Below are 10,994 nucleotides of genomic sequence, written 5' to 3'. Positions count from 1 at the left end.
AATGAAAGCCAGCGGCTCTGTGTGGCACTGATAGCTCTGCGTTACTGCATCGTCTTTTGTTATTTCCTTGTCACGGCGTTTCACAACGGCGCGATCACCGAGCGCTTCCCCTGGTGCCAAGCTAGAGCAAAACCGACACATCGCGGCCGCTTCCCAACCTTTCTGCTTCGCCGCCCTTTTTTTTTATTTGGAGAAATTCCCCGCAACGAAGGGAAGCGCGATCCCCCAACCCCTCCCCCGCTCCCAAGGCTCGGCCGCAGGCACAGCCCGTTCCGTCCCTCAGCAGAGGGCGTGCAGGACGTGGCGGCAGGCCGGCCGGCGGCACGCAGCCCGAGCCCCGTGCGGCCCCGCTCGGCCCGGCGCAGGCGCGCTGCCGGTTCCGCTCGCGCCCCCCGCCCCGTCGCAGTTCTGACGCGGCAGCGCCGGCGCGGCGCGCCTGGGCCCAGCGTGTGGCGGCGGCGGCGGCGGAGGAGGCCGGGAGCGGCCGAGGTGAGGCGGAGGGCGGCCGTCCGGGCGCTGCCCCTCGCGTTCCGCCCGCTGCGGGCTGGGGGCGGCGGGGCGGCGGGGTTTCTCGATCGCCGCGCGTTCGTTTGTTCCGCCCCGCGGCTCTCGGCCCTCCTGCCGCCCCCGGGGCTGCGATCTCCGCTCGGCCCCGTCCCGTCCCGGCCGGCTCTCCCTGCCTGTGCTGCCGTGCGGGGAGAGCCGCGTTTGTGCCCTGAGCGGCGGGCCTCGAGCCGCTTCTGCTTGCAGGGTGTTTGGAGGCCGGGCGCAGCGCGAGGGGCGCTTCGTAAAGTCAGTCTGAGCACTGGAAGCTGAAGGGCGCTTATGGCCTCGTGCCCACGGCACTCAAGCAGCTCGGTCTTCTTAATCTCGGCTTTTTCATCACTTCCATCACTCTGACTTTTGGTAGCATTTCTCATTCGCGCTGTTTAATCTGATGCACTGATCTAGTTTTGCCTAAAGGAGGCTGTTGCCATAGGCAAGTCATTAAAAAAGTGCCAGCGATGAATTGAACAGACGTGCAGCCTGCTGGGTGAGATCAGGGCTGGTTCCTGACTGCAGGAGCAGGGAAGAGGCCCAGCCGAGAGCCTGAAGTTGCTGGTGTGTGCTGTGATAACCCATGTCAGTGTGGACTTTGGCAGTTTCTGCACGGCCTGGTGTTAATGTGTTGTCAGAATGTATTTCCCCGCAGTTTGTTTCACCTCGGGACAGAGCTGGGTGTTTGTTTGGTGAACGGCTCCCAGAAATGTGCTGAGTGGGTCAGAAAAGAGAGTGGAGGCAGTTCCCAGTGCTTGGGCCTTCTGCGTTACTTCTGCGTATGGCAGCTGGGTTGTTTCAGACCTCCTGACCTTATCAGGTTAGTTATGGCCGTGCCGTGGTTTCGAGACAGACACCAGCCCGACTTCCTCTTTCCCTTTCTGATTTTGGACTCTGGTGTCAGTGTGCAGGGCCCATCCCAGCCCTGTGCCCTGCCTGCTGGCTGAGGCCTGATGGGAACGGCTGGGCTCATTGCCTGTGCACAGGAGCTGCTGCCTCCCACGGGGGTAGGTGATGTGTGTATTGCTGGTGTCCATGGAAAGCAACACACCTGAGGCTGTTTGTGTTGGTTACCTTACCGATGCTCTTCAATACAAGTGTCGTCTACGTTTTTAATAGCAACACCAAAACCTGTGCAGTCTGGGATGCTAGGAGTTAGCAAGCAGCTGTAACTGTGTCTGTCTGGAGGTGCTGACTGCCCAGCTGGGCCCAGCACAGTAGTGGTGGGGTGTGAGGTAGCCGTGCTGCTGTGGAGTCCTGGCAGCACTGGGTGTGCTCAGGGAGTGGATAGAAGGTGCCCATGCTCAGGTGCTTTGGGTATCAGAAGCCTTTGGCAGTGTATTGTCAGCAGTGTTGCCTTTTCTGTTTGTGTGTTTTAGATCTCTAAAGCTGGTAAAAATACGTGGGACTGCCAAAGGTGAAGTAGGAGTAGAACCATAGCAGGTTTAAAACTGATGAAAGAAGTGAATACATTATATTTTTTCCAATATATGATTTCACTTGAAACTGCAACCATGTATGCTTTCAGGTAAGCTACAACTACAGGAATTGCAAGCAGAGTGCTGTCAGTTGCTCTTCTGAAGTCGCATGTGTACCTGCACTGTGTTCATTGCTGACTGCAGGGTCAGGGGCTTTCCATTCTGATCTGCGCAGGCGCTCAGTTTTAGGCTGGTTTTATGTCATGTTGACCTGTTGGTGAGTTACAAAAGCTCTTGAGATAATTCTCTGTTTTGGAAATGGAAGTGGTGAGCAGCTCCCAGAGAATACTTTTGTCCAAAGCAAATTGGTAACCAGAGTCCACTATTGGTACAAAGTTGAAATGTTCAGGGCTGTCTTTGTCCAGTGCAAAAGAGATTGTGCCTTTTAATATTGGATTGTTGGCAGGTGGCATGTCAAACACAGCTGGAATGGTGAGGACTAATGATGGTAAATTTCTTTCAGGTGTGATCTGTGGAAGGTATTCAACTGAGGCTTTTCCTAAGATCTTGCTGGCACGACTCCTGGCAGCATTCATGTGTAGAAAGTGTATGGCTCGCACAAGCCCAGTGATTCCTAGCAGTGAAAGCATCCTGACTTCTACAGTTTTCCATCTGTGCTGATGTATTAGGCTGAGAAGTGAGTTTTTCTTCAGGTTCTTACACTTTGGCTTGCTTTGTTTCTGCATTGTTCATTTCAGTTCCTTTCCTAGCAGCCCATGCTTAAGCCACACCTTTGCCTTGCTGATTTATGTTGCCAAGTAAAACCTGTAGTACTCCAGTAGAACTGAGGGAAAGTAAGTTCTTCAAGCAGCATCTTCTAACGAAATATTTGCATATGGATTATCTTTTGTCACTTCAAGTAATGCAGCTATTAGGAAGGGAAACTGTTTCAGCTCCTCAGCCTGGCATTAACTGCTTTCTTGGAGGCCTTTGCTCAAAACAGATCCAGACTTAAAACTGATTGTATTTGGAAAGGGAGAAAGGAGGGCAGCAAAGGTTTGCTTGGATTAAATGGTTTTGTGAGACCTTTTTTCTTCTTTTTAAGCAGAAACTTTCACACAGAAAAACTTTTAGTGTGGAACAGTTGGTGTGCGTGCCATGGATAATCGTGAAGTAGTTTTAGTCATCCAAGTGGTAATGTGTTAATGATCTAATTTATAATGTAAAGCAGAAGAACAAGTGGGCAGAGCAGCTTTACTAATGTCTCCCCTTGCTGCAGCTTAGGCAGCTGGATTTTATGACACCTGTGTACAAATGAGCTCTTGTCAATTGCTTTTGCAATCTATTGCTCTGAAACTGTGGCTCTTCTCTTGCTCTCAATTCCAGTTTGCCTCAGGTTCTTTTTGTTGTCAGCACCTTCCTTTGCTAGCCTCTATGTCGGTGTTTTTCCCACTGTGACCATTAGTGGGTATAGCTGTGGACATTCCAGCTCCTGTGCAACTTCCAGCTGTTCAGAACAGCGGCAGCTGCTCTGCCTGCTCGGTGTCTGAGGCAGGAGATGCATCATGTTGGGCTCTGCTATGAGAGAGGATAGAAACGAGGACTCCAAGCTGGTCAGGGGCATGTGGGTATGAGACCCTGTTACTGAGAAGTGGTGTCACTGGCACTTGGTGTGCTGTGCTCTTCCTGTAGTGCTGGAGACCAGCAGCAGCCCCGTGTGCACGTGGCTTGCTGAGAACACAGCAGTTTGCTGGGTTGTTTGTTTTGCTGGATGGAAGCGTGGCTGGAAGACGCTGTCCTAGCAGCAGTGTGGTTTGGCTGCTGCTCACTGGGGCCGCTCGAGGAATGTTTTGGAGGTAGCATACATCAACAGACAGACAAGTAGAGGCTGCAGTGTAAGAGCAAGCATAAGCTGGAGATAATGCTGTGTAGTACGTAAATGTTAGAGGAGCAAGTATGAGCAAATTGGCTTGAAGAGGTGCTGTGACCACACTTCTTATGGTAACTAAGTTGTGCCATGATCAGCAGAGGGTTACAAAAGATCCAGGCCCTGCTCAGCATTTATACTGTAAAGCTGTATGGTTTTGTGCATCTCTATTGGTGGAAGTAGCCCATTTCCATTCTGTGTTGGCTGGTTTGTGTGGTGGGAATACCTTACCCGAGTGCTCAGTGATGTTCTTTATCCTCTCAGTGTTTCTGTTCCCTGTCACCTCCAAAAGACAAAGTCAAAAATTGCCTCCTCTTGTTTGCACGTGAGATTAGCAGTCAAAAATATAGAAGAGCTTCTCAAGTTTGACTTTAAATACCTGGTTCTGTAGGTGCCTAGCATTTTCATTTGCCTTTAAAGTCAGTTGATAATACTTTTTCAGCTAGATGATGCAGGCTGTTGTTCTTGAGTTGGATGTGGCCGTGAAAAACTTGTGATGTTAGTCTGTAAGTCAGTATCAGCTGGTTAGGAGAGAGGGGGACAGAGTCCATTCTGAACTTGAGACAAATACAAAGCATTCAGAAATACAGTGTGTGCTTGGTTAGGCTAGAACAATTTGCACGAACCATCCTGATGCCTTCCCCTTGTGCTCTGGGTACTTCTGCCTTTGAGCTAATGACTCCATAACTGTGAGCTGTGCCACGAGGATGGATGGATATTGCCATGCAGGCTTTACACTCTTGTGCAGTCTGAGTTATATCCTAGTGCTCGCTTTGAGGTGCAGGTTTTAGAGGGAAAAGGTAGTTTAAGGTGATTAACTGGCGTTCTGCTTTGTCTTTGCTTTGTTAATGCAAAGATAAACACTGATTATAGCAGCTGATGGCTTCGCTTCATGGAGTGAGCTGTTAATGTAAATACAGAGGAACCACTTCACAGAGTAAGTAAGTTGTGTCATGCTTTATAGAGTCAGAACATCAGAATTTCTTCTGTGGCAGTACATTGCTGGTCCCTTAAGGAAAAGATTTGTGTGAGCATGTGAAGCTCCTTTGGAGTGCTGCTAACATTTATTTATTGCCCAGGAATAAGTGTTCTCTTTGTACAGCCGTGGTGGAATCAGGAATCAACCTCACTTGTTGGCTAACTTGGGCTTCAGAGTCCTGTTCTGAAGAAGCCTTTAGAAGCAAGTTAGTTAACCACCCTTGCTCTGCAGCATGGGTATTGAACAAGTTTTAACCTAAGGCCAGAGAGTCAGAAGTTAGGTATATGGAGTGTGGGCTGCATGGGGATTGCCCGTTTGTGGCTGTGCCTCAGGGGGAGGTATATGAGATGAGCCTGTTTACACACCAAGCCATTGCAGCCCTTGCCTTCCCTCCTCCCTCCCCCTTTCTTTTTTTCTTTTGGTGTTTGAGAGCATGTCCTGGGGGATTGTGTTTGGAGGGTAGGTGGAATTTTGCATATATTGCCTGGGGAATGTGTGCCTGGGTGTTCTGCTGTTACATCACAGTACAGATAACTCTGAAATCATTTCCTTTATTCTTTCAGCTGATCTGCGAGAGCACGATGAAGCAGAAATATGAAAAAACATAGAAGGGATTTGCGTTTGAAAAGAAGTCAGTTGCTGGCCCCGTCTGGAAGGTGGACCACTGGATTTGGGGAGCTTGGGAAATGCTGCTTCCAAAAGCAGTTCTTCCTAGCTAAGAGGAAAAGACAGCGCTCAGCTCTGCGAGCTTAAATCCCAACAAACTGTTCAGAAGTCTGCAGTGCAGAAGGAGGGCACTTGAGCTCCAGAGCAGGTGGGCTCCTGATGTGCAGCTAAATGCAGAAACTTATCAAAAACCTACTGTTGAATCGTAGAGCTTTCCTTACAAAAATACGGAGGGCAAAAAGTTCCTGTCCCAGTCTCAAAGCTGAAAGCCCATCTGGAGAAGCAGTAAGAAAACTCAACAATGAATCCTTTCAGAGTGAAGATCCCGTGGACAAAGAATTAGAAACTGGCGCTCCTCTTAATAGCATCTCTGGCAACGGTCACCGTGTCTCATGTGGTACACAGCGTGGTGCTGCGTTACCTGTAAAGAAAGGTGGTTTTGTATATGGTGGGAAGGAGAGCAATAATGGTGTGGGCAACGCAGTCCTGGTAGTTTTAAACAACTATAAAAGGAAATGCTGTTGCAAAAGGAGTGGAATGGAACTTGTGGCCCCTTGACGACTGTAAAGAGGTCCAAATTTAGCCATAATAATGTAAAAAAGAGATCTTTATTTATGATGCATAAGAAACTTTCTATGGTTAAGTTTCGGTATAGAATTATAAAATCCTCAGAACTTCGAGCAAGAGGCAAAACCTGCAAATTCAGAAAAATCAAGCCAAGGTGGGTGCAGAAAGTGACGAGGGACCATCGAGAGACGCTCCGGCGGGATTTGGAAAGTGGATTGTGTAGTTGGTTTTCCTGCTGGAAATCTGAAAGTAACTGTCTTTGGAATCAGTACAGCTTATCAGATATGAACAATAACACACCCAAGCCTTCGGGTGAGGAGAACGAAGTGCCCGCATCTGAGGGTGACCGTGTGCAGGATGCGGTGCTGCGTGCTGAGCTGCTTTCCGAGGAGCCGGGAGCTGGGGGGCAGGAAGGCAGCGCTGGCACCGTCCCACCAGAACTGAGAGCTGGAGCTTCTCTGCAGGCAGAGGCTGGGCATGAGGTGGAGATCGACGAGGCTCCGGCAGAGGATTGCAGCTCTGATGTCCTGATCTGTATGATAGCAAAAGATACTGGGGTTTCGGGTCAAGATGATGCAGAACCGTATGAGGTTATGGGTGTGGATGGAATGGTACTGTTACAATCCTCCTTGCAGGGTTCTGATGTCAATGATGACTTTGCAAATGGACCTTTATCCATGGAGCTGGCACAAAGTGAGGACAGCTCTAACCAAATGGAGGTGGAGGGCTCCTTGAACCTGGACATTTTTAGTGCAAAGCTACTCGATCACCCTTACTGTAAGAGTCCTCTTGAGGAGCCTTCATCAGAAAGCACAGAAGTGAAATCAGGAACTCGGAAGGGAGGCAAAAAGAATGGTCAGAAAGCTTCCCGGGTGGCTGACGAGCAGTTGGCAGCGTGGCTTTGTGGTATATCTTTTACACATCTTAGGGCTTGCTTCCGAGAGTTCCTGAAAACTGCTGGATGTATCATGGAGTTTAATGTTGTTTTAATTCCTTTGTTAAAATGGATTCTTATTTTGAGCTGTAAGAGGTGCTGAGCGTAAGGCTTAATGGAATGAGGCTTTAGAGAGGAGAGCTGTGTGAATGAAGGCCAAACTAATGCTCAGCTGGCAAGCTGTTTCAAGGGGTGGTTGAATAGTGCCTCTGGTTGTAGAGAATGCAATGTTATTTGATTGGAATCTTTGTGAAAAAATGTTGGTAGACGTTTTAAAAGTCTTTTTTTCACACGGTTCTTAAACCCAATGATATGAGGTTAAAATTTCCAATTTTTTAATGGTTGTAAATTATTCCTCCCAACTTGGACTAACTCAGGGTTCTGATACTTCTTTCCAGTCTTATTCACTCATCTTTTGCTCTGTCGTGTACTGGAACTAAATCACGTAATTTCGTTATCACAGGTTTTAGACTCATGGAGGTTTTCTCCATGCTCATTTGTGAAGTAGTTTAATGAATCTTCTTCAATCTTCTTCTACAATGTTATTTTAAAAAGGTAGAACTAGTCTTTCAGGAGTGCAGGTTTAGCAAAAAGGTTCAGGGGTTTTTTTTTTTTAGTCAGTGCTGAGCATGCAGTATCTGATAGCATCTAATGTGGACCATACTAAAAATAGTGATCAGTGTCTCATTTATATATACCAGCATACTACACCCATAATAAGAGTACTGAGTTGGTATGTTATGCTACCTGGTGCCAATGATAAGATGTCCAGTTCTGGTAACAGAAGTCTTCCTTTGGAGGAATTGCCCTCATAAGTTCCCATAAAGCTGAAGCTGGTGTCAGATAGTGTTAGAGGGATAGTTTGATGTGCTGTCTTTTCTGTCCTGCTTTTTAGCCTCATCTAGGTTCTCTCTTGCCTCCTGGAAACTTGCAATTGAATCCCTAAAGCAAAATGTGTAGGACAAGTTGGACCTCAAAAGATGACTTAGCTTTTCATATCTGCAAGTTAATGTGGGATGTGTTTCTCTATGACTGACTTGATGTAATCCAGCAGGAACCAGGCACTGAAATTGAGAGAAACTACTGTACCACAATGAGCAGAGCACTTCTGCAATGGAGTTTTAAAGCTTGTCCAGCAGAAGAAAAGGGATGTAGTCCTTTTCTAACAGCCAAGGACCAATACTGGGGCAATAGTTAAAGCTTTGGAATCTGGTAGGCCATCATGTACCTGTCCTGAACAGCTTCAGAAAAAGAAAAGCCAGTAAATGGACTCAAGTTTTTCACACTTGACAATTTTAAGGGAGCTCTTGCCTAGCTTCTCAATAAAAGTAGGTGGGACTGCTTTGTGTTTTCCATGTGGCTCAGGGCTCTTGTCTGAGGGCTGATGCCAGGTGTGCTTTACATGTACATTCACACTGAGTTCTTGCCTCCTTAGGAGCTTTGTTAACAATTTCCTGCACCCTTGAAAGATACTGCTGACCTGGCAAGAGTTTTAGGATAGATGCATGAAGGAGATGTGTCAGGATGCTCTTGAGTTTTGAATGACTGTGTAACAGCTGGCTGTGGATGCTAATGAGCAACTTTATTCACTGCTTTCTGATAGGAGCAGGGCTCTAACTCCTGTCTGTTGTGGTTGTGTGATCTTAAATCAGATCTAAGATACAAGGGATAGAAGTTGTAGGTGAGCACGTGGCAGAATTGCCAGGAAGGACATCTCCTCAGGAAGGATGCATCCTTACTGCAGGGTCTCCCTCCACAAGCCTCCCCTCCTTCTATTGCACAGCCAGGTGTATTTCTTGCTGCATCCTCACTTCTCTTGTCTCTGGGTTTTGTTCTTGTTCTCCCTCCTTTCCTTCTTGTTCTTTGCTTAGTGCTCTTCTCCAGGCACTTCATCCTGTTGGATTTTTCTCATCTTGCTTTTTCCCTCCTGATCTTTGAAAGGTTCCAAACGATGTTGCTAGCTGTTAGATGCCTCATTAAGCAGAGAACTGGGTGCGTATTGCAGTCCAGTGACGCCCTCTCCCATCACACCCAGGCCTGAGAGGAGCACTGCAGTTAGGGTTAGTGCAGTGGCCCTGGGCTGTGTTCTCAGATCCAGCTTTCCTTCTGTACATAGCACATGTTTTCTGCTGCATTTGAAAATTCATCTGCAGAAAGCTGGAGAATTTGGTCTTTTTTTTTTCCTGCTAAGTGTTGAAATTGTGTTTTCTATTTTCTTTCACTCTCAGAGTAGTTTTGGATGCTTGGGTGAGATTTGTGCCTCCACTATTGTAGTCTGGGCTCTGAGGAAGAAAATATGTTTACTTCCTAGTTTGGGGATTTTTTTTTTTAGTTGATTTTTTTTAATTCCTCCACTGTTCACCCCTCCATTAATTTCCTGTTAATATCTTTTACTTCTACTGCTGTAGTTGTCTGGTGCTTTCCAAGACAAGGGCAAGCTGACATGGCTGTCCGTGGCCTTAAATGCCATCCCTGGGATATTGGGTAAATGAGTTAACCTTGCTGAGAGACTGGCATTCTTTCCAGTGGCAGTGGTGGCAGTGGAGGAGCTGAACAGACTGCAGACACTGCTGATCAGGGCATGTTCTGCATACCATAAGGAGAAGATATTGGCTTTTCAGTGAAAACTGTTGCATGTAAATGATAGCCTTTCATGTTGTGGTAAAATTACTTAGGATGCTGATCGAAACAGACAGTGGGCTGGATTTTCCTCATGGTGCTGATATAATTAGTTTGATGTAGATATGCATGTATGTGGTGAGAATGGGGTCTGATCTCTTCCTGTAAGGCTGAACGATCAGATTTCTGCCTCTTCATTTTTGTCCTCCTCCCCACACCCCCTCTTTTATTTAATGTTGCCAATTTAGGATTAGGGTTTTTTTAGTATATGAATGCCATGTGTGGTGCTGCGTGTTGGGTGCAGAATGACTGCTGCTCACGCTTGGAAGAAATGACTGTTTTGTTGGGCTGGTGAACTCAGAGGGTTTCTTACATGTTTGCACTTACGTTTTTCTGGTATGTTTAAAGGATTCCTAGATGAAGTTATGAAGAAATATGGCAGTTTAGTTCCACTCTGTGAAAAAGATGTCATGGGAAGATTAAAAGAAGTCTTTAATGAAGATTTCTCCCATAGGTGTGTAGCAGTATCACGTTGTGGACTTTCTAAAGGACACATTGCTCGCATTGCTACCGTGTGCTCCATGTCTTAACACCTAAAGCATTAGAACTTCTTGTGGTGTGACCTTGACATCGACTGACTTTTTTCTGCTTCTTCGATCTTGTTTTAGAAAACCTTTTATCACCAGGGAAATCATGAAGTATCGGGAAAAACATCCAAAAACCTCCACTTGCAATTTCCGAGTCTTCTATAATAAGCACATGCTAGATATGGACGATTTAGCTACACTGGAGGGCCAGAACTGGCTGAATGACCAGGTCAGAGATGCTTGGTGTGTGTGTGGTTCCTTCCCATTTTTAGCTCTCTTTATGTCAGAGTATCTAACAGCTGCTCACTTCTGCTGCATTATAGATAGCCTGCCCGTAGTTGAGATGTACGTACGTTGAGTGGCTTTTACAAAGGCAGGTGGAACAGTAGTGGAAGAAAGGAGGAGTCCCGACTGAGCTGCTTCCTTTTGAGGAAGTGGTGTTTTACTGTTATGAGAAAATAGCAGCTACCCATAAATGTTTGAGTGTCTCCTCACGAGCTCAGTGCCAGAAAAGCAGAATACAAGAGCAGCAGAGTGAAGCAGCAGGCCTTGGCCCCCAGCCAGGAACCAGGAAGGCTGCAGAGCCGAGGGCATGCACTGGTACACTTAAATTGAATTAAACTGCATTTCAGATTGGAGCAGGCTTCAAGCAGCCAGTTACACAGCCTCTCTCAGGGCAGGCTGCTATTAGTTCCAGAGTGCTTGTCCTTCAGACTACAGCAAAATGTTTCTGTAATTGCTCACCTCCTTGTTGCTGCTG

The 10,994-nt window shown here is 47.1% G+C and overlaps 1 protein-coding gene across 5 annotated transcripts in view; it reads left to right on the top strand.

Moving 5' to 3' along the window:
- The first annotated feature begins 400 nt into the window (after positions 1-400).
- Positions 401-10,994, top strand: part of SENP5 (SUMO specific peptidase 5) — a 39,679-nt gene continuing 29,085 nt past the window's right edge. For 2 of the 5 annotated variants that reach the window (XM_052685540.1, XM_052685539.1), the window contains exons 1-4: positions 2,479-2,652; positions 5,425-7,000; positions 10,056-10,161; positions 10,316-10,463. In XM_052685540.1, coding sequence (XP_052541500.1) covers positions 6,043-7,000; positions 10,056-10,161; positions 10,316-10,463 — 1,212 coding nt within the window. In that variant the 5' untranslated portion in view covers positions 2,479-2,652; positions 5,425-6,042. Of the gene's footprint in view, positions 490-1,421; positions 2,066-2,478; positions 2,653-5,424; positions 7,001-10,055; positions 10,162-10,315; positions 10,464-10,994 lie in introns of those variants that run through there. The other 3 variants (XM_052685537.1, XR_008207427.1, XM_052685538.1) reach the window with 3 other exon arrangements.

The sequence above is a fragment of the Tympanuchus pallidicinctus genome, unplaced genomic scaffold (assembly GCF_026119805.1).
Source record: "Tympanuchus pallidicinctus isolate F22 unplaced genomic scaffold, pur_lepc_1.0 scaffold22, whole genome shotgun sequence".
Lineage (NCBI taxonomy): Eukaryota > Metazoa > Chordata > Aves > Galliformes > Phasianidae > Tympanuchus > Tympanuchus pallidicinctus.
The sequence above is the reverse complement of the archived record's forward strand: the minus strand, read 5'-3'. Positions and strand labels throughout refer to the sequence as shown.